Source organism: Salmo salar, chromosome 10, assembly GCF_965601325.2.
Source record: "Salmo salar chromosome 10, fSalSal1, whole genome shotgun sequence".
Lineage (NCBI taxonomy): Eukaryota > Metazoa > Chordata > Actinopteri > Salmoniformes > Salmonidae > Salmo > Salmo salar.
Genome location: NC_138300.1, coordinates 90,927,840 through 90,954,799, shown reverse-complemented (window position 1 = coordinate 90,954,799; position 26,960 = coordinate 90,927,840). Strand labels below are relative to the sequence as shown.

The 26,960-nt window shown below is 41.5% G+C and overlaps 2 protein-coding genes across 3 annotated transcripts in view; one reads left to right on the top strand and one right to left on the bottom strand.

Moving 5' to 3' along the window:
* Positions 1-9,919, top strand: part of ttc23 (tetratricopeptide repeat domain 23) — a 28,100-nt gene extending 18,181 nt beyond the window's left edge. For both annotated transcript variants that reach the window (XM_014124115.3, XM_014124117.3), the window contains exons 7-11: positions 164-269; positions 651-778; positions 1,224-1,373; positions 9,185-9,267; positions 9,471-9,919. In XM_014124115.3, the coding sequence (XP_013979590.1) occupies positions 164-269; positions 651-778; positions 1,224-1,373; positions 9,185-9,267; positions 9,471-9,591 (588 nt within the window). In that variant the 3' untranslated portion in view covers positions 9,592-9,919. The remainder of the gene's footprint in view (positions 1-163; positions 270-650; positions 779-1,223; positions 1,374-9,184; positions 9,268-9,470) is intronic.
* LOC106560807 (synemin, intermediate filament protein) lies at positions 9,916-25,488 on the bottom strand. Its single transcript, XM_014124118.3, has 4 exons — positions 24,582-25,488; positions 21,921-22,045; positions 19,701-19,756; positions 9,916-15,106 (listed from the first exon to the last, which is right to left on the bottom strand). Exons 1-4 carry the CDS (start codon positions 25,368-25,370, stop codon positions 13,002-13,004), a joined length of 3,075 nt encoding a protein of 1,024 aa, XP_013979593.1. The 5' UTR covers positions 25,371-25,488; the 3' UTR covers positions 9,916-13,001.
* Between the last annotated feature and the right edge of the window lie 1,472 nt (positions 25,489-26,960).

Below are 26,960 nucleotides of genomic sequence, written 5' to 3'. Positions count from 1 at the left end.
ACTTAACATTACACACATACTGACTATATTACTCAGACTATATGACTGTCTTAAGATGAGCTGAGGGCTGTTAGAATGCCTCTGAGACCTGTTGTTTGGTAATGTTCTCCTCAGTCCTTAGTGTGATATGTGATCTGTCTTATTTCATGTGGGTTTCTGCTAGGCTCATGCCATAGCTCTGAGTCAGAGTCCTGGGGGTCTGGATGGGGCTCACATCGCTCACAGCCTGGCGTTGGCCTACTCTACTGTAGCAGAGCCCCACCACAGTGGTGAGTCTATTCATACAACACAGGACTGCTGCAGTGCACTATGGGGGAACTCTACTATATAGGGGATTGTTGTTGGGGACATGAATCCTTTTCTGTCTCTCTTATGTCAAGCCCTTTGAGTTCATACATTTGAAGGCAGGCTGATTATGGTTTTGTAGAAATAGCATGTTGTGTGAGTTCACCCCCATATCAATGTTCACCCCCATCTGAACTGTATGTATGGAACTTCACGGTATAGTTACATTATATGAACAACAATATATGAGCAACCACTACCAGGAATTATCAGCGGTGGAGGAATGGACAAACTAAGTAAAAAGCAATGCAGGCAGCACCAATAAGCAAACAAATAACTCCTGCATATCTTCCATCTGTGACTAGACTCAGCAGCACACTACTATGAGGAGAGTCTGAGTACATACAGGAGCTCCCTAGGCCCACAGGCTACTGTCACTCTCAACCTTCAGGATGACTACTGTCGCTTCCTCCTCCTCACTGGGCAGCAAGAGGTCAGTCCTGCATACACACATACTCACACACACTCCAATAGACCACCAACACCAGTGGTCTAATCACACTAACAGCATGTCTTCCAGGTGTTTACAGCATCACAGACATCTCTGTTCTTTTGCTCTGAGAGGTTTGACATTCTCAAGGGGACTTCCCTCTCTCAAATGGCATTGTGGGAATCCACCTTGCAGTCAGTCATGTCATGTTTACAAGGATAGTTTAATCTGCTACTAAGGATCAGGCTAGCTGAGGGTAACAGAGGGTGACAGGTGTTTTTGAGACAGGAGAGTCTGTGAAATGAATAGCCACCATAGTGAGCTTCAATTGCTTAAAGCTCCGTAAGACTGGCCATACGGAATCAGTAGAGTGGAAGACACAAATAAAATGCGCTAAGCAGTCACTAAGTAGTCATTAACCAATGTTGTTGTGTATGTACTATGTCAGAGGTGTGTAGAGATCCAGAGGGAGTCCCTGGCCTTGAAGAGAGAGACGTTCGGTGACCTGAGTCCTGAGGTAGCTGATACTCTGCAGCTGATTGGAGGAGTGCAGATGACCCAGGGCCAGGTGAAGCATGCCCATAGGACCATGAGCAAGGTAAACACTGGCATTATACCCACCATTCACTTTTGTTGCCCAATACTGATTTTAAAGGCCCAATGCAGTCAAAAACGTGATTTCCCTGTGTTTTGTATATTTTTCCACACCCTGAGGTTGGAATAATACGGTGACATTTAGAAAATTATGATAATGCTTTTTTAGTGTAAGAGTTGTTTGAAATTTCTGCCTGTTTTGGTGGGATGGAGTTTTGGCCTGCCTGGTGACATCACCAGGTGGTAAATTAGTTAATGGACCAATAAGAAAGAGAGTTCCAAACCTCTGCCAATAACAGCTAGTTTTCAGTTCTTCCCTCCCCACTCAGACCACTCCCAGACAGTCCTAGAACAATTCTTGCTTGAGAAATTGCTCTTTGTTAAGAAGCTTCTTTTTGACAATTTTTATTGAAAACAATAGTAAGGTACTTAATTGTTAAACAGAAATGATTTGATATTGAGATAAAAACGGCTGCATTGAACATTTTAAGGCAGTTTGAGGATCACTGGGCAATATTATGTTAAAACCAGTCGAATGATATGGCAAAATGTAGATTTCCACCCTAAGTAGACATACTCAAAAGTAATTATTTTTCATGAATTGGCCATAAACAATAACTAGTAATGCTGCAGGTAGCCTGGCGGTTAGGAGAGTTGGGCCAGTAACCGACAGGTATTCGGATCGAATCCCTGAGCTGACTAGGTAAAAATCTGTCGTTCTGCCCCTGAGCAAGGCAGTTAGCCCACTGTTCCCCGGGCGCCGACGACGTGGATGTCAATTAAGGCAGCCCCCCTCTCTGATTCAAAGGGGTTGGGTTAAATGCAGAAGAAACATTTCAGTTGAATGCATTCAGATGTACAACAAACGAGGTATCCCCCTTTCCTTTCTAGAAAGATCGGAACTCCCTTTTCTGGAGAAAAACTCATTGTTATGCATTGCTGAGGTGTACTCCCATTTTGAGGACACAATCTCAAGTACATAGTACACTATATATATATATATATATATATATATATATATATATATATATATATATACATTTTTTCCTATTATACAAGTGGGGCAATAGGGCTTGAAATGTCTGTAACAATAAAGTAACAATAAAATAACAATAAAATTAGAAACTACTTACTATAAGATTTCACCTTTCTTCTAACTGGAAAATAAACATGATCATATTTAGTGACAGTACAAATTTGGCACCATTTCATATAACTGACAACAGAGCATTTTCTGCCAAGCCTCCTCTGAGCGATGAAGAAACACCATTTCAGCCTCCTCTGAGCGATGAAGAAACACCATTTCAGCCTCCTCTGAGCGATGAAGAAACACAATTTCAGCCTCCTCTGAGCGATGAAGAAACACCATTCTAATTGCTGCAGACTCGTTACAACTTTAGCTTTGTACAAAGTGATTTCATGTGTCCAAGAGAAAGTGGTTGTTTCAATTCTATGAAATTATTTCATATTTTTTCACGTTGAGATCTCTAAATCCGACTGAGAATATCACAGCGAGATGAAACTACAACTGTTAGATTTGCTAGACTGTCCCCTTTATTATGCTGTCTCCCGGGCTGGGCTCCATCACTCAGACGGAGAGCAAATCAATTATTTGTCTGGATAAGCCAGAAAATGGCACTCCCTATGCAAATGTGGGGTGTGAAACCTGACACTTCATGTCAGCTCCACTGACAGAGTGGTAGGGGGGAGAGCAGGCAGATGAGGCTTAGTGGCACTATAAGGCCCGGGACCCTACGACATTCACAGAGAGCTTTGTACAACAAAATGTCAGTTGGAACCATTCCAGAACCTCTCAAAGTCCTCCATATAGGGGACTTAACATCTATTAGAAAAAGCACAGTTATATTTCATTATCATGTCTTCTCTATTACTGCTCAGTTGGATAAAACATGGCTTAATAACTAAAGGTAACTGCCAAAATACAGGAAACGCCAACATAAAGTGTCTTAATAGGACATTGGGTCACTACGAGCCAGAACAGCTTCAATGCGCCTTGTCATAGATTCTACAAGTGTCTGGAACTCTATTGGAGGGATGTGACCCTTCAACAAGAAATTCAATAATTTGGTGTTTTGTTGATGGTGATGAAAAACACTGTCTCAGGCAGCGCTCCAGAATCTCCCTTACAGTGAGGGAAAAAAGTATTTGATCCCATGCTGATTTTGTACATTTGCCCACTGACAAAGAAATGATCAGTCTATAATTTTAATGGTAGGTTTATTTGAACAGTGAGAGACAGAATAACAACAAAAAAATCCAGAAAAACGCATGTCAAAAATGTTATAAAATGATTTGCATTTTAATGATGGAAATAAGTATTTGACCCCTCTGCAAAACATGACTTAGTACTTGGTGGCAAAACCCTTGTTGGCAATCACAGAGGTCAGACGTTTCTTGTAGTTGGCCACCAGGTTTGCACACATCTCAGGAGGGATTTTGTCCCACTCCTATTTGCAGATCTTCTCCAAGTCATTAAGGTTTCGAGGCTGACGTTTGACAACTCGAACCTTCAGCTCCCTCCACAGATTTTCTATGGGATTAAGGTCTGGAGACTGGCTAGGCCACTCCAGGACCTTAATGTGCTTCTTCTTGAGCCACTCCTTTGTTGCCTTGGCCGTGTGTTTTGGGTCATTGTCATGCTGCAATACCCATCCACGACCCATTTTCAATGCCCTGGTTGAGGGAAGGAGGTTCTCTCCCAAGATTTGACGGTGCATGGCCCCTTCCATCATCCCTTTGATGCGGTGAAGTTGTCCTGTCCCCTTAGCAGAAAAACACCCCCAAAGCAGAATGTTTCCACCTCCATGTTTGACGGTGGGGATGGTGTTCTTGGGGTCATAGGCAGCATTCCTCCTCCTCCAAACACGGCGAGTTGAGTTGATGCCAAAGAGCTCCATTTTGGTCTCATCTGACCACAACACTTTCACCCAGTTGTCCTCTGAATCATTCAGATGTTCATTGGCAAACTTCAGACGGGTATGTATATGTACTTTCTTGAGCAGGGGGACCTTGCGGGCGCTGCAGGATTTCAGTCCTTCACGGCGTAGTGTGTTACCAATTGTTTTCTTGGTGACTATGGTCCCAGCTGCCTTGAGATCATTGACAAGATCCTCCTGTGTAGTTCTGGGCTGATTCCTCACCGTTCTCATGATCATTGCAACTCCACGAGGTGAGATCTTGCATGGAGCCCCAGGCCGAGGGAGATTGACAGTTCTTTTGTGTTTCTTCCATTTGTGAATAATCGCACCAACTGTTGTCACCTTCTCACCAAGCTGCTTGGCGATGGTCTTGTGGCCCATTCCAGCCTTGTGTAGGTCTACAATCTTGTCCCTGACATCCTTGGAGAGCTCTTTGGTCTTGGCCATGGTGGAGAGTTTGGAATCTGATTGATTGATTGCTTCTGTGAACAGGTGTCTTTTATACAGGTAACAAACTGAGATTAGGAGCACTCCCTTTAAGAGTGTGCTCCTAATCTCAGCTCGTTACATGTATAAAAGACATCTGGGAGCCAGAAATCTTTCTGATTGAGAGGGGGTCAAATACTTATTTCCCTCATTAAAATGCAAATTAATTTATAACATTTATGACATGCGTTTTTCTGGATTTTTTTGTTGTTATTCTGTCTCTCACTGTTCAAATAAACCTACCATTAAAATGATAGACTGATCATTTCTTTGTCAGTGGGCAAACGTACAAAATCAGCAGGGGATCAAATACTTTTTTCCCTCACTGTAAGTATTCAGTTGGGTTGAGATCTGGTGACTGAGATGGCCATGGCATACGGTTCACATCGTTTTCATGTTCATCAAACCATTCAGTGACCACTGGTGCCCTGTGAATGGGGGCATTGTCATCCTATATGGGCATAGCCATGGTAGTCAAAATAATGGGCAACTGGGCCTGCCCAGCATTTTTATACATGATCCTAAGCATGATGGGATGTGAATTGCTCAGGAACCACATCTGTGTGGAAGCACCTGTTTTCAAAATACTTTGTATCCCTCATTTACTCGAGTGTTTCCTTTATTTTGGCAGTTACCTGTATGTTTTAAGCGTAGGGAAATATGAGTATGTTGTGTTTACGTGGAGTTACTGTTCTCTCTCTCACCCACATACACTCAGGTACAGAGTATCGCCCTTTCTTATTGCCAAGTTATTTGAGAGGGCTCTGCTAAAGTCCAGTAGTCACAGGGCGTGGCAACCTAACATTAATACACCACAGAGAGTATGTTTATGAAGCTCCCTCATATATATATACACACAGAGAGAGAGTATGTTTATGAAGCTCCCTCATATATATATATATATATATATATATATATATATATATATATATATATATACTGCTCAAAAAAATAAAGGGAACACTAAAATAACACATCCTAGATCTGAATGAATGAAATAATCTTATTAAATACTTTTTTCTTTACATAGTTGAATGTGCTGACAACAAAATCACCCAAAAATAATCAATGGAAATCCAATTTATCAACCCATGGAGGTCTGGATTTGGAGTCACACTCAAAATTAAAGTGGAAAACCACACTACAGGCTGATCCAACTTTGATGCAATGTCCTTAAAACAAGTCAAAATGAGGCTCAGTAGTGTCTGTGGCCTCCACGTGTCTGTATGACCTCCCTACAATGCCTGGGCATGCTCCTGATGAGGTGGCGGATGGTCTCCTGAGGGATCTCCTCCCAGACCTGGACTAAAGCATCCGCCAACTCCTGGACAGTCTATGGTGCAACGTGGCGTTGGTGGATGGAGCGAGACATGATGTCCCAGATGTGCTCAATTGGATTCAGGTCTGGGGAACGGGCGGGCCAGTCCATAGCATCAATGCCTTCCTCTTGCAGGAACTGCTGACACACTCCAGCCACATGAGGTCTAGCATTGTCTTGCATTAGGAGGAACCCAGGGCCAACCGCACCAGCATATGGTCTCACAAGGGTTCTGAGGATCTCATCTCGGTACCTAATGGCAGTCAGGCTACCTCTGGCGAGCACATGGAGGGCTGTGCGGCACCCCAAAGAAATGCCACCCCACACCATGACTGACCCACCGCCAAACCGGTCATGCTGGAGGATGTTGCAGGCAGCAGAATGTTCTCCACGGCGTCTCCAGACTGTCATGTCTGTCACATGTGCTCAGTGTGAACCTGCTTTCATCTGTGAAGAGCACAGGGCGCCAGTGGCGAATTTGCCAATCTTGGTGTTCTCTGGCAAATGCCAAACGTCCTGCACGGTGTTGGGCTGTAAGCACAACCCCCACCTGTGGACGTCAGGCCCTCATACCACCCTCATGGAGTCTGTTTCTGACCGTTTGAGCAGACACATGCACATTTGTGGCCTGCTGGAGGTCATTATGCAGGGCTCTGGCAGTGCTCCTCCTGCTCCTCCTTGCACAAAGGCGGAGGTAGCGGTCCTGCTGCTGGGTTGTTGCCCTCCTACGGCCTCCTCCATGTCTCCTGATGTACTGGCCTGTCTCCTGGTAGCGCCTCCATGCTCTGGACACTACGCTGACAGACACAGCAAACCTTCTTGCCACAGCTCGCATTGATGTGCCATCCTGGATGAGCTGCACTACCTGAGCCACTTGTGTGGGTTGTAGACTCCGTCTCATGCTACCACTAGAGTGAAAGCACCGCCAGCATTCAAAAGTGACCAAAACATCAGCCAGGAAGCATAGGAACTGAGAAGTGGTCTGTGGTTACCACCTGCAGAACCACTCCTTTATTGGGGGTGTCTTGCTAATTGCCTATAATTTCCTCCTGTTGTCTATTCCATTTGCACAACAGCATGTGAAATTTATTGTCAATCAGTGTTGCTTCCTAAGTGGACAGTTTGATTTCACAGAAGTGTGATTGACTTGGAGTTACATTGTGTTGTTTAAGTGTTCCCTTTATTTTTTTGAGCAGTATATATATATACACACTCACACAGAGTCCCTGTCATTGTGAGAGCAGCTATTTCTGCCATGGTCTCTCAGGCTCAGTGCCTTGAGAATAACATGCTAATCTAGGCTCTGTGCAGTGTGCTCAGCCAGCCACTCTCTGGTGTAAAAGTCACACAGAATTAAATTGTGCTGCTTTCTCTTTTTGAACACAGCCAGATAGGTCTGGGGAGTGTGGACGGAGAGTGGAACTTTGCTCACCACTGTCAAATTAAAGGGGCCACAGACCCCAATTAGACTGTCAGACCATTATGTCCTTCTAAATAAAAAAATCCTGAATCTGTCCCTGTATACGGATGGAATTGAGACTTATATGATGACATTCACTCAGAAAACAGGTAACAAAAAGTTGCCTTACAAGTTCCTTGTCAACTCCACTGTGATTATGTGCCAATTATGTTTGATTTATAAAAGACACAGTTAATGCTTATAGCAAATACCTGTCATCAATAGCTATATACTAAGTATGACACACATATACATTGACACACTTTCTCCGTCCTTGCCTTCTGAGCTCGTTCTCTCCATCCCCAGAAACACACTAAAATAGCCCAGTTCAGGGGGATTTCAGAGTACTAGTAATAACAAGCCTGTAAGTTAAGGAGCCTTGTTGCTATGTTGCTTTGTTATTGTATCTAAGTGCAAAGTGGGTCCAAGTATCCCAGAGTGAATCAGAGCTCCCACACTCTGCTTTTTATCCGGACGAGATGGGTAACCTTTCTGAAGTACCGCTGACAGATAACGTGCAGTGTTATCATGTTCTTTCCCCCGTTATCATGACAACCGCTGCTCTCTGGAGCCATGATGTTAGATTTAGAAGTCTGGACAGAATCCAAGAGGATTTCTCAGAGAAAAAAATACATGAAACTTGACAGTGCGAGAGCTGCACTTATCCTAAACTTTTTCCTCTTTGGGGACTGTAAAGGAAGCCTGACTCTGACATGACCCTCAGAGTTTATGAAAGGGGAAAACAATGGCTCACACAAACATTTGTAGTTTTTCTCCATCTTCCTGTTGCAATAGAAGTCCTTCCATTACATAGTGCAGCAGGGAGAACTGACGAAAACATCCAAGGCCAGATGGCTATCTGCCAAAGTTTCCCGAGCCGTTTACTCTGCCGCTTCCATCACCAGGCAGGAAACATTGAGCACTCACTTTCCTTGGTTCCACAAAGTTCTGTTGACATCCTGTGATTTATGTTGATTGTGGAAATGTTTGATAATCTTTCTCATTGTTGTTATCAAACGCACGTGTGTGTGATAACAAGATTACTGTTTTCTATGGTTACAGTGCATTCAGCAAATCTGCTCTGACACAGATAAACAAAGTGGTCATTCCCCACTCATTTCCATTGATTAAAGAAAGTAATTCTTGATCATCACTGCTACTTGAGTTTACCTTTATAAACCTATTAAACCAGATCAGATGCCAGGTTTGTTATTGTTTGGTCCTAGAAATACCCTGAGATGTGCTGGTCAGTGTCTACTTCCTGGGGTGAGTCAGATAGACTGGTGTTATCTGAACCCTGGTTACTAGAGGGGTTATTTCTGGATGGGAAGAGCTCTCTACAGAATTGGACAGGAAGTATTTTGATACCCCTCAGCTGTCTAAATGTAGCTCTACCTTTTCATATTGTTTGTAGACAAAAACAATCCATCGGCCTCCCTACTTTTTTGTCATACGTTCACACAAAAGCACTGTATTCACTAAGTGCTTTGAACTTGAATTAACTTTAATCTCAGATTTTGTGCTAAATGATTCAGAAGTATGTCATATCCTTTCCTATTTAAAATCATATCTTACCCCACAGTGAACCTAGCCCATCGTTGTTTCTGTTTCAGTGTCTGGACATTCAAAGTGTCCTGTATGGCCCTCAGCATAAGAAGACAAGAGCCACGCAGAAGACAGTGGACATGCTTGCCCAGTAAGTCTGCAACCTCAGTAATGACCATCGATACCAACACATTATACATCCAATGCATTTATCAATAGGAACATTGTTGTGAGAGAAAGTAAAATAGTGACTTTAATGTGTTGGCAAAATGATGAAGGGCATTCCCTACAGTGTCTGCCCTGTTAAATGCATTAAACCCACATTGTCATTTACAGTAGTGTATGTTTTTCCAGGGCGCCTGAGGTTGCTGGGAGACAGAGGAGGGAGGGTAGCCTGAAAACAAGGCCTCCTTTCTGTGCAGTCCTACCTTCTTATAGCAAGGCAGGAGGAAACGCCAACATGTCAGACTCCTAACATGCCATCAGAGCTGAGCTGGATGAATGATCCTTGGCCCTCTAAGAAAATAAAGCCTCTCCCTTTGTCGCAAGGAGAAATTCTCTGAATTGGAAATGGACCAAGTAAGACCCCTGGCAATCCTTTCTGTTTTCATTGTGCATTCTCTGAGATATTAGTGTCTGGCTGTTGGCAGGACTACGCAGACAGAACTCCTCAGAATGAAGGTTCTACAGCTCAGAGAAGAGCTGCAGCGGAGGACTCTGTCCCTTCCTTGTCCCTCTGTGTATACAACAAAGACGATCAATGTTTATGTTGCGTTAATAAAGACTCAAACTCAGGAAACTCACTCAAGTAGTAATTTAATTGTTTTTGCAATATGAAGAGGTGTCCAAACAATGGTTGAAAACTCATTCTCACTAAATTCACCCATCTTTATTAAAAGAAGAATAAAGTAGGCTAATGCATGAAACACTTACTTTCAATATGTGAATAACACCAATGAATCATGAGGGTAGCAGATCCCTTTTTAAACATTCAAAATTGAGGCATAAAACGCTCTTTTGCACTGCAATGTGTACTGCACCAGTTTTGTGTTTAAACATGACACATTGGGTAGTTTGGAGATTTAATTTCACCTACAATGTTGCGTATCAAAAAGGACTGCCTTTTTGACAATGTTCTTAAACACAAAATGAACCTAAGTGTTTTGACCAAACGGAGTGTTTTATAAAAGTCTTTCACGCTATATTCACACACTAAAGAGATGTTTAAGGACTTGTACTGTGAAAGGCAAAACCTTTTTTCTAATGTATCTGGGCACTTAAGTACAACAACAAACCATTGTTTATAGCTAACCTCTTTCAACTCTAAAGTGCTCTACTTTAGGTAATTTGCATTCAGCTTTGTCACAATACAATTTGTAAAGCAATTATATTGTATTTCCACACTCTTTATGCTCTGTTATAACAAGACTGTGCCAAGTAAGCATAATGTGAAAGATCTGTGTTCGGTGTTTCTGCACTGTTGCATAGAAGAACTCTAAAGCAGCTTATTGAGGAAGAAGACCGGGGTTGTGGGGTGAAGCCATATTGGAGGTGCTTTAGTTTTTCCACACGCACGCAGACACACCACACACACACACACACAGGCAGTGCTACTAAGCTGGTGCGCTGGTCCTAAAATAGCCACGGTGGTACACACACTAACTCACCTCTGAGCCAAGGTGAATCCTGACACTGGTCACCAACACAAAAGGGCTCAAGCCCAGGCAATTCATATGTACTGTGGTTTACTGAAATGAGATATACAGGTGTCATCTCAGACACTAACCATCTGCTTATCTCCTCATTCTCTCTAGCTCTCTGTGTCTCTCCTCATTCCTCAAGTTCTTTCCACCTAGTTTAAAACCTCTGTCTGTCTTGCTACCACTGCCTCTACAAGCAGAGAAAAACACCTCTCTTTGGAATTCAAGATGGCCGGATTACTTCTCGCCGATCTAAAGCCATTTACAGATTAAAAGATCATGGTGAGGGAACCGGAAGGATAAACTATAAAATTATTTTGAGGGACAATTATTTGAAACGTATTAGTAATGTCAAACTTGCAAAGTGGTGATCAGAATCACTCGATAACACCCCATTTGATTTGACAAATTGCAGTTAAAAAATGTCTTTGTATTTCCAATTCAAATGATTCATAGAGGGTAGATTTCATTTGACAAGACATGATACACTTACTTTTATGCCCTATCATAAACACATTCCAATATATCCATCATAAGCACTGTAATGGAGGGTTCCACTTATTAACCACAGGAAGTCCCTCAGCAACAAACCACTAGCTTTAAATGTGGTTCCAAATAACATGGCATTACAGGAAACAATACGTGTACATTTTTTCTTCTAGCTACATACATGTTGAACCTGTTTTAAGACTGCAACCTTAACCATAACAATGAAGGATATACATGTATATTAGCATCATTCCATATTTGGTTAAAGTATCTCAGGCAAAAGAGAAGAGAGGCCTAAGCAGTGTAGTACAAGTTAGTACACAAATACATACACTCCCTACATATTTATTTGGACGGTGAAGCTTCATTTTTTTTATTTGGCTCTAAACTTCAGCATTTTGGATTTGAGATCAAATGTTTTATATGAGGCGACAGTAAAGAATGTCACCTTTTATTTGTGGGTATTTTCATAAATATTTCATAAATGAATGCACTTTATGTATCTAGTTCCCCCATTTGAAGGTGTGATAAGTATTTGGAAAATGTAATTAATAGTGTATTAAATTCAGGCAAGTTTAGTATTTGGTCCCATCAAGCTTATGACTACAAACTTGTTGAATGCATTTAGAAGTTTGTTTTGGTCGTATTTTGGATTATGTTGTGCCTAATCGTAATTATTGGTACATAATGTATTGAGTCATTTTGGAGCCACTTTTACGGTAAATAACAATGTAATGGATAATCATGAATGAATCTTGAATAATGATGAGTGAGAAAGTTACAGAGGCATAAACATCGTACCCCCCCCCCCCCCCCCAATAACCTCCCCTGTTATTGGTGAGAGGTTAGCATGTTTCACAATTCACGATTCATTCATGATTATCCAACATCCCGGTAGCATTCACATTCATGTAGAAGTGTTCAGAAACATATTGTATTCTTATTTACAATAAAAGTGAGAAAACATTATTTACCATCAATTTCTATTGGGCACAATATATAATCCGAAACAAACTGTAAATGCCTCCAATAAGTTTGTAGAGTCACAAGCTTGATGTAGTCATTGTGTTCTAGGAATATGGGACCAAATACTAAACATTTGACTACATTTAATACACTATAAGTGCATTTGTCCAAATACTTATGACACCTTAAAATGGGGGGACTAGATACATGAAGTGCATTCATTTCTAAATGGTAAAACAGATATGTCAAATCAAATGTTATTAGTCACATGCGCCGAATACAACAGGTGTAGACCTTCCAGTGAAACGCTTACTTAAAATGTATGAAAATACCCTCAATTAACGGTGATATTCTGTACTGTCGCCTCATATAATACATTTGATCTCAAATCCAAAATGCTTAATTAAATTAAATTAAAATTAATGTTTTAGCTTCACTGTATAAATAAATAGAGGAGTGTATCTTGCATGAAATTAATATAAAAAATGAACATATTAACATATGTTAACATATTTTCAAAGGGAAGTAGAGAGCCGTGTGAAAATGAGTAACCAATGCTATTTAACTTTTTGATATACAGGCAGTGGCTATCATTTGTATTCTTACCATGATTGTAGGCATAGCAATTTATGAATCACAACTAATGACGTCACCTTATAGTTCGTTGCAACTGATTGACTGGTGTGTGGCTTAATATGGGGAGTAATGTAATAAAATGATCTAATTTGAATCAGATCTCATCTTCATTAGATTCAAAATAGACTGTGGCAACTCTTTTCTCATGAGTGACCTTCAGTGGGGGATCCTGTCCTTGGCCTTTATTCACATCCATCTGGAAGGAAAAGGACTTCTCTGATGGCCCCAGCTTGATGTGCTTCTCAGTGACTTCAGTCGTGGACTCTCCTCCCTGTCCCTCATTGCTAGTCACCCAGCCCATCTTATTTGTGTCCAGGGTGTATCCTCCCTCTGCTCCAAGGCTGGAGTTGGAGGAGCGTAGAGCCGCCATGATCTGCTCCTCAGATACATCATCCCCCTGCTCCTCCAGCAGCCCAGAGTCCTCCAGCGTTGTTAGGCTCTTGAGCTCTGCCACGATAGTCGTGGTTCCGTTATCGGAGGACTGGTGTACTTTCTTGATGTCCACAGATATGTTCTGAGGACTATCACTGCCGCCTCTTGTGAAGAGCGCCAACTCTTCTTTCAGGCTCCCTGACACTGTTCCTTGGAGCTGCTCTAGGGCTCCCCTCAGCTGCTCTTTGGGGTCCAGAGTTTCCTCTCTCAGGTATCCAAGCATCGACTCCTGTACTGTGGGGGAGACATGGATGATCTCCTCTTCAATAATGCACTCAGGGAAACTCTCGCGCGGCAAGGAGTGGTCCCCCTTTATGTACAGGCTGTCTGATGCAGGTCTGCAACTAGCGCTTTCCTCAACAAACATTCTGTTCTTTGAGAGTCCCCCATCCTGGTAGTACCTTTCATCTGAAAGGTCGTCCACCACTCCGTAATGTCCATATGATGCAATACCACCACCCTCCTCAGGCTCTGACAGATTGGCATCAGGTGTAGAGACAAAATACTCTTGAGACTCTAGGTCGTGGCTGTAGTATGGAGATTCACTATCTCTGGAGTCTTCCTGGACCTTCACAGATCCACCATTCCTGCCATAGTTTTCATCTGTCATGGAGGTTTTCATTACTTCATCAACACTCTCATGGTATTTGGTGCCGTGGGGGTCATTCTCTAGTTCTTCAATCTGGAAGAACATAGAAGAGGGCTCGGAGAACTTGGGTGTGGACTTCTCCTCAAACTCATACTCCTCGTCACTGTAACCCTCCATTGGTTCCTCAATGATCTCCACATTGACAGTCTTGTTTTCCATGTCCTCTCCTCCATGCAGCCCAAGGCTGAGCAGATTCTGAATCATGTTTCCTGTTTCACTGCCCTTGATATCCTCCAGTGACACGTGTTTCACTCCCTTGCTGAGCAGTTCTTCCAGTGCAGAGTCCTCTGACATATCCAGCTCCTCCTGGACCTTGGACTCCAGGATAATTTGTGTCTTTGTTGACCCGTCCTCCTGCTCCGTTTTCTCCACATGGTAAGTGATTTTGGAGTCTGGAGATGAGCTGCAGACCATTCGATCAAAACCAGCAGGTTTCATGACCTTATCAATGAGTTCTTCCATAGACACAGAGTCTAGGACCATCTCATCACTTGTTGTGGTGCCTGCAACGCTGCCCTCTTTGGCATGCATCTTGACATTCTGAAGATGAAATACATCTCCTCTCACCTCTCTTTCAACTTGCCTCTCTGCTTTCTTTTTGCTGTCCTCCTCTGTGTTTCTGCTCAGACTCATCATTGGTGGTGACACTATTCTCACTGATTTGGTGTCAGCAGTGGGTGAGGCAATGGGACTGGACTTGTTTACTGTGCCTCGAGAATGGTCAAGAGAATCCTTAGCTGAGTGTTGTGACACCTCTTTGATTCTCACACTCCTCTCCTCCACAACTTTTTTCTGAGCATCTACATTCTTCTTGTCGGTACTCTGGGCCACAGGTTTAATAGTAGAAGATGAAGAGCTGGAGGATGCAGACTGGGATTTAGTGAACGAGACCATGTCCCTTCTGGCTGCAGGACTCTGATTCCTATTATAGCTGCTGCCTGTGACTGAGATAGGTATGACCCTGGAAGGACTGGTGCGACCATACTGAGATGGAACAGGTGATCTTCTCAAGCTTGAGGTTGGTTCCATGTATTTCACATCCAGATGCTTCCTTACATCTTGTCTGGCTGAGGTGGAAACTCTTGGTTTGTAGTGTTGCGGAGGCCTCATCTTAATATCTGAGGTAGAGAGTTAAGGACCAAATTAATATTATTATAAATCCTTTACATAAATAAATTGGCAAATGTCTATCACAGAGTATACAAAACATTAACAACACCTGCTCTTTCCATGCTCTTATAATGATCAGGTGAATCCAGGTGAAATCTATGATCCCTTATTGATGTCACCTGTTAAATCCACTTCAATCAGTGTAGATGAAGGGGAAGAGACAGGTTAAAGAAGGATTTTTAAGCCTTGAAACAATTGAGACATGGATTGTGTATGTGTAACATTCAAAGGGTTAATGGGCGAAACAAAATATTTTAGTTCCCTTTGAATGGGGTATGGTAAGAACTGCAACGCTGCTGGGTTTTTCACACTCAACAGTTTCCTGTGTGTATCAAGAATGGTCCACCACCCAAAGGACATCCAGCCAACTTGGCACAACTGTGGGATGCATTGCAGTCAACATGGGCCAGCATCCCTGTGGAACGCTTTCGACACCTTGTAGAGGTCAGCAACGAGTGTGGCTGAAATAGCGGAATCCACTAAATTGAATGGATGTCCACATACTATTGTATATATAGTATATATACAGTACCAGTCAAAAGTTTGGACACAACAACTATTTCAAGGGTTTTCTTTATTTTTACTATTTTCTATATTGTAGAATAATAGTGAAGACATCAAAACTATGAAATAGCACATATGGAATCATGCAGTAACCAAAAAAGTGTTAAACAAATCAAAATATATTTTATATTTGAGATTCTTCAAAGTAGCCACCCTTTGCCTTAATGACAGCTTTGTAGAAGATAGTAGAAGATAGTAAAAATAAAGAAAAACCCTTGAGTAGGTGTGTCCAAACTTTTGACTGGTACTGTATGTACGTGTGTGTGTGTGTGTGTGTGTGTGTGTGTGTGTGTGTGTGTGTGTATATATATATATATATATATTATATATATATATATATATATATATATATATATACACACAGTGAGGGAAAAAAGTATTTGATCCTCTGATGATTTTGTACGTTTGCCCACTGACAAAGAAATGATCAGTCTATAATTTTAATGGTAGGTTTATTTGAACAGTGAGAGACAGAATAACAACTAAAATATCCAGTAAAACGCATGTCAAAAATGTTATAAATTGATTTGCATTTTAATGAGGGAAATAAGTATTTGACCCCCTCTCAATCAGAAAGATTTCTGGATCCCAGGTGTCTTTTATACAGGTAACGAGCTGAGATTAGGAGCACACTCTTAAAGGGAGTGCTTCTAATCTCAGTTTGTTACCTGTATAAAAGACACCTGTCCACATAAGCAATCAATCAATCAGATTCCAAACTCTCCACCATGGCCAAGACCAAAGAGCACTCCAAGCATGTCAGGGACAAGATTGTTGACCTACACAAGGCTGGAATGGGCTACAAGACCATCGTCAAGCAGCTTAGTGAGAAGGTGACAACAGTTGGTGCGATTATTCGCAAATGGAAGAAACACAAAAGAACTGTTAATCTCCCTCGGCCTGGGGCTCCATGCAAGATCTCACCTCATGGAGTTGCAATGATCATGAAAACGGTGAGGAATCAGCATTGAAAATGTGTCGTGGATGGGTATTCCAGCATGACAATGACCCAAAACACACGGCCAAGGCAACAAAGGAGTGGCTCAAGAAGAAGCACATTAAGGTCCTGGAGTGGCCTAGCCAGTCTCCAGACCTTAATCCCATAGAAAATCTGTGGAGGGAGCTGAAGGTTTGAGTTGCCAAACGTCAGCCTCGAAACCTTAAAGACTTGGAGAAGATCTGCAAAGAGGAGTGGGACAAAATCCCTACTGAGATGTGTGCAAACCTGGTGGCCAACTACAAGAAACGTCTGACCTCTGTGATTGCCAACAAGGGTTTTGCCACCAAGTACTAAGTCATGTTTTGCAGAGGGGTCAAATACTTATTTCCCTCATTAAAATGCAAATCATTTTATAACATTTTTGATATGCGTTTTTCTGGAATTTTTGTTGTTGTTATTCTGTCTCTCACTGTTCAAATAAACCTACCATTAAAATTATAGACTGATCATTTCTTTGTCAGTGGGCAAACGTACAAAATCAGCAGGGGATCAAATACTTTTTTCCCTCACTGTATATATATATATATATATATATATATATATATATATTGAACAAAAATATAAACGCAACATGCAATAATTTCACTGACTTTACTAAGTTATAGTTCACATAAGGAAATCAGTCAATTGAAATAAATAAATGAGGCCCTAATCTATGGATTTCACATGACTGGGCAGGGGCACAGCCATGGGTGGGCCTGGGAGGGCATAGGCCCACCAACAGTGTATTTGGAAAGTATTCAGACCCCTTGAATTCTTTACGTTACAGCCTTATTCTAAAATAGATGAAATTGTTTTTTCCCCCCCTCATCTATCTACACACAATACCCCATAATGACAAATCAAAAACAGGTTTTTAGAAAATGTAGCACATTTATAAAAAATAACAAACTGAAATATCACATTAACATCAGTATTCAGACCCTTTACTCATTACTTTGTTGAAGCACCTTTGGCAGCGATTACAGCCTTGAGTGTTCTTGGGTATGACGCTACAAGCTTGGCACACCTGTATTTGGGGAGATTTTCCCATTCTTCTCTGCAGATCCTCTCAAGCTCTGTCAGGTTGGATGGGGAGCGTAGCTATTTTGCACAGCTATTTTCAGGTCTCTCCAGAGATCGGGTCCAAGTCTGGGGCCTCATTTATAAAACAGACTTACGATCAATTTTGATCTTAAGTATGACTTACGCAGAAAACCATGTATAAGTAGTTATTTATAAAACCTTACTTTGACCTGGAAATGATCTTATCTCTAAGCAAAGTCTTGCCTTGACGTAAGTGATTTTCCAGCTAGTTATGTACGGCTATTATTTTTTCCCAGTTTAAGGTCAGACCATTTATTTTTCACATCAGCCACAGTTCTGTCTTGCTGCCCCACCTCGTTCACTGCAGCGGCGACACACTCCCAAGCTACCTGTTTGGTTTTGTTTGTCAACCCACTATGTCGTCCACCGAATAATACGTGTTGCCTGTCTTCAATCTCCTCTACCATCGCCGTGATCTCGTCTTCCAAAAAGTTTGCTTTTCTCTTTTGGTCCATGGCTATTCCTGACTAAACCCTAATTTGTGCTAGCATTCTATAAGGGGAAATTGCGGATTGTAAGGCATTTTCAGTCGATTTTAAGTTAATTTGAGATTCTAAGATCACAGGTACGTAAGTTACAAATGGGCTTAGAACCTGTGTAAGTAAGGTTTTTTATGCTCAGTATCTTTTATGAATCAAACGTAAGCACACCGTCGGAAATTATCTTATGACTAAGTTCAAGTATAAATCTAAGAACATTTTTATAAATGAGGCCCCTGGACTCTGGCTGGGCCACTCAAGGACATTCTCTCTGTACTTTGCTCTGTTCATCTTTCCCTCGATTCTGACTAGTCTCGCAGTCCCTGCCGCTGAAAAACATCCCCATAGCATGATGCTGCCACCACCATGCTTTTCTGTAGGGATTGTGCCAGGTTTCAGGTTTCCTCCAGACATGATGCTTGGCATTCAGGCCAAAAAAGTTCAATCTTGGTTTCATCAGACCAGAGAATGTTGTTTCTCATGGTCTGAGAGTCCTTTAGGTGTCTTTTGGCAAACTCCAAGCGGGCTGTCATGTGCGGAGTGGCTTCCGTCTGAAGTGCTGCAGAGATGGTTGTCCTTCTGGAAGGTTCTCCCATTTCCACAGAGGAACTCTGGAGCTCTGTCAGGGTGACCATCAGGCTCTTGGCCACCTCCCTGACCAAGGTCCTTCTCCCCCGATTGCTCAGTTTGGCTGTGCGGACTGCTCTAGGAAGAGTCTTGGTGGTTCCAAACTTCTTCCATTTAAGAATTATGGAGGCCACTGTGTTCTTGGGGACCTTCAATGCTGCAGAAATGTTTGGGTACCCTTCCCCAGATCTGTGCCTGGACACAATCCTGTCTTGGAGAACGAAGGACAATTCCTTCAACCTGGCTTTATTTTTGCGCGGACATGCACTGTCAACTGTGGGACCTTATATAGACAGGTGTGTGCCTTTCCAAATAATGTCCAATCAATTGAATTTACCACAGATGGACACCAATTAAGTTGTAGAAACATCTCAAGGATGATCAATGGAAACAGGATGCACCTGAGCTCAATATCGAGTCTCATATCAAAGGTTCTGAATATTTATGTAAATTACATATGTCTGTTTTTTATTTTTAATACATTTGCAAACATTTCTAAAAACCTATTTTCATTTTGTCATTATGGGGAAATGATGAGGAAAATTTTTTATTTAATCAATTTTAGAATAACGCTGTAACATAACAAAATGTAGAAAAGGTCAAGGGGTCTGAATACTTTCCAAATGCACTGTATATATAGTTAGTGTAATTGAGTTAAAAAATATATTGCTACCAATAGGATGTCACCTATTGAAACATTTGAAACATGTACATTTACTGTCAAATGTATAGTAACACAGATTTCACAGCCAAAAGCATGACTTATTTGAAAATAATGTACAATACCTAGGACTCTTTCTCTTGACTGCAGATGTTGCTGATGCTCTCCTTCAATAAGTGCCCTATAGAAAAACAAAAACAAAAGGGCATTAAAACCAAGGATAAATACATGGTAATGATATGATTGGATTTGCATTCTTAGAGCAATATTGCTTCTTCAAAATTAAGCACTGGTTTATTTTCATACAATTACATTACAATTACATTCACCTCACAGGAGAATGCTGATCATCCTGCCCTGCCATCTCAAACCTCAAATCAAACACAGAGGTAGGCTACCAGACGATGAACACAACCTATGGACCTGGCCATATTCAGAAAACAGCAGGTCAACAACAACACTTTACTACAACAGACCTAAAGACATTAACAACAAAGACACTGTACCAGTAACGTTGACCAGCTCACATACCTCGGCAAAGCATTGGCTCCACAAAACAAGTTTTGGAAAACAAAATCTACCATAGGATACTTTTCTGAAGCTATAACCCCTCTGAAAGTCCACGGTGTGCCTCACAAAAGGCTCATGTAAAAATAACAACTACAATGCACCACTGTCTACTCTCTACTATAGATCCTAATGTGTTAACCGGCACGTACACTAACATACATACCAGCTTTCCCACTACCTCTCCAAGGAAGACAAATATTGTAAACAAAGTGCAGATGTGTCACCCTAAGTAGGCCTACTACAAGAGAGCTCAATTCAGAGTCTCGGGAGACCAGGGAATTGTCTGTAAAAATAGCTTTGACATTACATTTACATTTACGTCATTTAGCAGACGCTCTTATCCAGAGCGACTTACCTTGACATAGGCCCCAGACCAGGGAATTGTCTGTAAAAATAGCCTTGACATAGGCCCCAGACTAGGGAATTGTCTGTAAAAATAGCCTTGACATAGGCCCCAGACCAGGGAATTGTCTGTAAAAATAGCCTTGACATAGGCCCCAGACCAGGGAATTGTCTGTAAAAATAGCCTTGACATAGGCCCCAGACCAGGGAATTGTCTGTAAAAAATAGCTTTGACATAGGCCCCAAACCAGGAAATTGTCTGTAAAAATAGCCTTGACATAGGCCCAAGACCAGGAAATTGTCTGTAAAAATAGCCTTGACATAGGCCCCAGACCAGGGAATTGTCTGTAAAAATAGCCTTGACATAGGCCCCAGACCAGGGAATTGTCTGTAAAAATAGCCTTGACATAGGCCCCAGACCAGGGAATTGTCTGTAAAAATAGCCTTGACATAGGCCCCAAACCATGAGAAATGAAAAGAGACTCCGAAACAGACCGAAAAGAGACCAGTGTTCGTATTACATTTCTGAAAGAACTCTGGACAATGGGTAAAAACAATATCATTAAATGTCATTGCTTTATATAAATAACCATGTGCATCGATCATAGTTATGCTGTGGGACTAAAGTAGTCTCTGTTATGATAATGTTGAAGTGTTCTTGAAGTGACCCATGGTGACCAATGGGAATTGTAGTGACACAGTAATAGTCTGGCATTGTCATATCAGGGCTCAACAGGTTGACATCTCACAAGTAATAACCGCTTTTTAACACTTTTTTTCTAACAGAGAAATGAAAAGCATACATTTCCTGTTCACCTAAAACCAAACTATGACAAATGAGCCAAAATATCCCTACAGATATCACAATGTGGATAATATCAGGAGTTAATATAAGTAAAGGCTGTGTGGAGGAATGCTAAGTGCTCCTGCCAAATGGGAGGGCAACAGAGCATTTGCTTTGCAGCTACAGTGAAGGGGGAAATCACTAAATACATTCCAAGACCAACAACACTGCAGCATTGAAGGATCTGTGTTGGGCCTAACATGACAGAACAAGCATCAACAGGCAAAACATTTGTATTATTATACATAAGGCTGCTTTGTAATTCCATGGTACTATTAAATTGCAATATTAAACATATTGTTTTTACACAAGCACTGTCATCTCACAGTTGATTAAAAAACATAATGTTGTATTCCTCAGAATCAGCATCTTCAGCCAGCTCCTCTGATTTCCAAAGATAGTAAAAATGAGCTCTCCATAGGTCCTAACCCATGAGGCAGAATAAATGTCACAGTAAATATTTAACCATGCTTGGATCACATGGGAAGTAAGGCTACTATGGGTTGCATAACAGTCATTTCTACTAAAAGTCTCCATAGTGGTCTCTATTGAACTCAGAAAGGCCTAACCAGAGCATAAGAAGACCTACCTGTAGTAAGCCACCTCCATGCCCAGATCCATCTTGACCTGCAGGAGTTCCTGGTGGTCTCTGACCTTTTCTGCCATGGTGTTGGCCAACATTTCCCGCTCCCTCTCCAATTCATCAATAATCACCTGCAAAGAGACAATGGAATAGAATTGTGAACCTGTACATTACCTACTATCCTGTTCTAACATACTTCTATGAGACTATAATTATAGGGACGGTCTACATTTATTTTGTTCATTGCAATATCAGGTATAGGGAATTCAGATAAGAGATGGTGCCCTGAGTATGAATATAAAGACATCTTTCAGGCCACAAATTACTGTCCAGATTTGTCCCTCTACAGTACCTATATGATCATGCATTGTACTACTTGTCAGTTTCAATAGTATTTGGTTCACCATCTGACCCTCCTTGTTTATCCCTAAGTAGGTAACCGATTCAATTGTATTGAGTGTGTAAGGGTGAACTTTAGCAGTGCTGTTTGTGTTGTGCACCTGTTTCAAGGTGTTGCAAAATAAATGTACACATTCATGTTATTCAATCATTGCACCCACACTGCTCACACGTGTCAACGAGCGTCTGCGTAGCCAGGTGCTAAAATAGAACTTGGTTCTATTTGTGATGCTTAACACGCTACAAGTCCTTCCTCTCCCATCTCCTCATTGGTTTTTAGGAGCATTTATCCACGTGGGTGATTGAAAGATGAACTGAGGTCCACACTCCAAGCCAGTTGGTGGTGGTAATGCACCTTAAAGTTGGTTGCCAACCGCCATATAAAGTCCCAAGAAGAAGAAGCCTGAAGGAGGAGAGATTACTAGAAACGAACTCGAACCTTTTATCTGTGGATTAATTGTTGGAGTAGAGGACCTTGTGCATTTCAGGTAAAATAACAACCCAATGTTTATATCCCAGGACAAATTAGCTAGCAACAGCAAGCTAGCTAGCTAAATTGCCATAAATGTTGGCTTTTCAACCTGTCCCCAAATGAATATAGTTGGTTCAGAGTTTGTTTTGATATTTCAATCTGCGTGTCCTGATCGCCTCTGGTGTGGCTGGACAAAATCAACATGTGTACGATGGTGCACGAGCGCGAGCGGTGTGGTCAGCATGTAAGCCTGTGTTAACCTCAAACCTTATTTTTGGCTTTTATCCCAAAACCCCATTCTTTTCCCATTCATTTCCCCCATATGAATGGCTGAATGAACCAGATGTAACTCATTTCTGTTTTTTAGGACTACAAGCTGGTGAGCTCTAGTTCACTGTTACCTCTCATTTAAAGGAGAAGGAGGATGGACTGGATGAATCATGGGTGATCCCTCTAACAGATCAGACGAATTAGTCAGCTCAACAACTGTCCCTTTAAGTCTAGTCGGACGCTCACTGTCCTAGAGTGTAATATGGCATCCCATTGGATGAGTGTCAGGGTCAATTTCCAATTAATTTCTTGGGATTGCAACATCATTTTTAACAATTAGTCATGACTTGAGAGTTTTACAACAATATCATGCATAACGTACCTTTAAATTCAATGCAGTCACTTGCAAATGTGCATGGGAGAAACATGATTGACCTGCTTGGTATAGCTCTATCATTAGTAGGCCACTAAGGATTAGTCTCTGCATCAGCTAATTGGTTTAAGTGGCTGATGCAATCCTTTTAGTCTGTCCTGAAACACTGCACAACACTGCACTGGTGCAGAATGCATTTTTCTCTGTGGTTATGAATGGAGTTTTGGGCAGTCCTTTTAATGGCATGGGCTATAAATCAAAGCTCCTGAAATGATTTTCTAGATTTATTTGCTTCAAAACCAGCGACTGTGTGTTGATATCATTTATAGAAGTGTGATCCCAGTGGATGGATGAAGGCAGTGGATGTGAAACAACAGAATGGCACTCCCCACTGTGGTCCAAACAGGCCTGTCATGGAACATGCACTGGATGATAGTTTATATGCAGTAGTTGTGCACATTTAGAATCACAAAGTAGTACCATGACCCTTCAAGTTGGACAGTGATACTTCTGAACCACAAGGAGGTGTGGCTCATGTATCAATTCCACAGCTCCTGCAGTAACCTTTGCCCCTCTTTTTAATTCCTGTGGGCCAATATGATTGGTGATTGAGGTGCACGAGTACCTGAGCAAGAGTGGCCTCTGCTGTTTCACAAAATTAATCAAGTATGCATATTTTGTGTAGTTTAACATAACTTTGAAAGCATACAGCATACTGTGAACATTATCAGTGAAGACATAGCTGATCAATTAGTTCAGTACATTTTCATTTAGATTTTTTTATTTAAATTTTGACATTACCAAACACTAATTTATATAAAGACCCATCTGTCATCCTAATAATTATGCACAATGATATAAAATATGATAATAAGCTATAAAAAACACATTGTGGATGTTGGGGTAACAATACTGCTCTTTCTCGTCAGATCGTGGGTGTGGCACCTAGAGGAGGAGGTGGTCAGCTCTCATGGAAAGGCTGCGCAATCTGTGCGCAGCGTCCATCACGTTGAAGAAATACATTTTATGATCCGTGAACAGATCCAAAAATAACACACGTATTGCATTTTTTTTAATCTCTTCTAAAAAAAACAGCATGAACCACAGAGAGTGATGTATAAAGTAACATGGGTTGCAAACCCAATTTTCTCACCTGATACTTGGTGATGTCCCCATGGAAGTTCTCCTGCATGTCTATGAGCTGTTCCTCCAGGTGTATTTGAATCTGACCGTGCGTGTCAGCCTCTTTGCGTAATTTGTCAAACTCTGCGGCATAATGTATCTTTTCCCTTTGGAGATCATGCAGCCTCATCTGGTCGGCTTTGATCGAGTCCTCCATTTCTTCGACCTTCCTTCGATACATTTCGAAGGTGTCCATCCATCCATCGGAGAGGCTGAGGGCGTACTGTTGCATATCTTCCATCGAGACTGCCGGAGGGCCATGATACATTTTGATAACATTAGGTCGTGAATGGACCTGGCTCTGGAGTTTGGTCATTTCTTGTCTGTGCGCATCTTCAATAAATCTGCACTCGTTCTCAAGCTGGAACAGACGTTCCTCAAGTGCCCCATTAGTCTGTTGAGCTTTTTGAAGCTGCTTTTCGCAACCTTTCACCTCTCCATCAATGTCTTTCCATACCACCTGCTCCTCACAACACATAGACTGTAACATCTGAAACTCTTGCCATAACTTCTCTCGTTCCATCTCGGCTCGGGACTTCTCGAAGGATAGTTGCCCCACCGTTCTCCTCAGGTCCCGCATTTCGGCCATACATTTGTTGTCCCATTCCACCGTCTTCTCTTGTCTTCTCTTGTTTATTTCAGTTATCAGGATTGCATTTTCATGCTCCAACTGCTTCGTTCTTGACAGGTACTGGCCCAGTCTGTTGTTGAGCTCCTGTAATTGATATTTTTCGGCATCAAAGCTCCTGAATTGTAACATTTTGTAATTTACAAATTGTACACCTTTGCTTCTTTATATTTCGATAAAGGGGAAATGTACTGGTCTTATTTGCAAGTGCGTCTGTGAGCAGAGCTGTGATGCAACTATGTGATGAGGGCTTGACTTGTCAAGTGCAGAAGGTGGGCGGGGGCTTAATTATATGTTCTAAAGTCCCGTTATCCTGGCAGATGTTAGTGGGTTAGAAATCTCCTTAGCTTTCACAATGGTGGGCTACAGCTCTCCCAAGTGGCGAGACATTGACAATGCAACGGGGCGCGGTTCCAGCATAGATAATAGCCTACATCACGCAAATAAATGTTTTTAATTAGGCTTTCAATAAACTATTATTGATTACTCTCTTTATAGACATACATGTAATCCATAGGTAGAGCTTCTAATTCCTGAATGTACAGAATGTGCGTGGGTAAAATGGATGGTATCAGTTGCGCAAAATGGACGAAGTCGCCTTAAACTAACACATTTCAAAGTGGTGATAAAGAACACCCCCAGAGTGTTGAGTCTCCAACACAGTGGCTGTTACGAATTCCGACTTAAATTAACACTTTATTAGAGCTGATGCTGTAACATTTTCTGTGTTAGGGAATAACGTATGTAGTGTTACAGTATTTGTTTAGGTGTTGTTTTAACACTGTAGAGTGTAAAGCCTTATTTACATATTTGCCAGGATGCCTTTCTAATGAACGTTAGAGCTGCCTACCCATGACTGTGTTTGTTAGTGACAGACACATTCATGTTTTATGAATTACATTTTCCGTCCTGTAGCCTTCACTAAGTGACTGCCTAAGTAAATGTGTTTGAATTAAAAATAAACCCTTCGTTATCATACATTATATAAGGCATTTAATTGTGGCCAAGTTTTCCCCCAACATTGTGGTATGAAAATTCTGCCTCATAGGCCATATCAGACCTGCAAGTCACAATATGCTGGATGTGAAGTAATTTGTCATTCCATTGGAATCCAGCCATATGGAGGATAGTCAACAATTTGAACTTTTCATCACCCATAATCTGCATTCAGAATGACTGCTATGATGAACAACTTGCCAAAAAAGACTACCTAAACCATTTAAACTGGAACAATCATCTCAGTAACATGTGCAATAAATCCAACCACTTACATATTGGATAAGTTTAGAAAAATGTACATTATTTCTCTTAGATCAATTAATCAATCAATGTGCATGCAGAACCATAGATATTAAAGCATTCTATCCTAAAAATCAACCTGCAACAAAGCATGCTGGGAAATATGATGAAGCCCCTCCCACATATAAATTAACTTAACATAGTCAAGTGACAACAACACCAAGCAATGTTGATTCCACTGTGATTCAAATAACACTTCATTTATTCACTGCAGGTAGCTTCAATTTCAATCCTATTGGTGTTAACCCCACTAGAATCAACACTCAGAAATAACACGCACAACACTTGTAACCTCAAAACCGAGATTTTAATACCCAAACCTGAACAGTCACATTTTTTTGTCTTGCTTCAAAGTTTGCCATACATCTTGGTATAGCCCTGGGTTCTAGGGGTATCTCTCTGGAGCAAGACAGGGGAGAACAA

Bases quoted from the DNA above. Each gene is read 5' to 3' on its own strand.
- LOC106560807 (XM_014124118.3), bottom strand. From the start codon at position 25,370: ATGTTACAATTCAGGAGCTTTGATGCCGAAAAATATCAATTACAGGAG. The intron at 22,046-24,581 runs GTGAGAAAATTG...GTCTCTTTGCAG, and splicing joins GGGACATCACCAAGTATCAG to GTGATTATTGATGAATTGGA. The intron at 19,757-21,920 runs GTAGGTCTTCTT...GTTTTTCTATAG, and splicing joins ATGGAGGTGGCTTACTACAG to GGCACTTATTGAAGGAGAGC.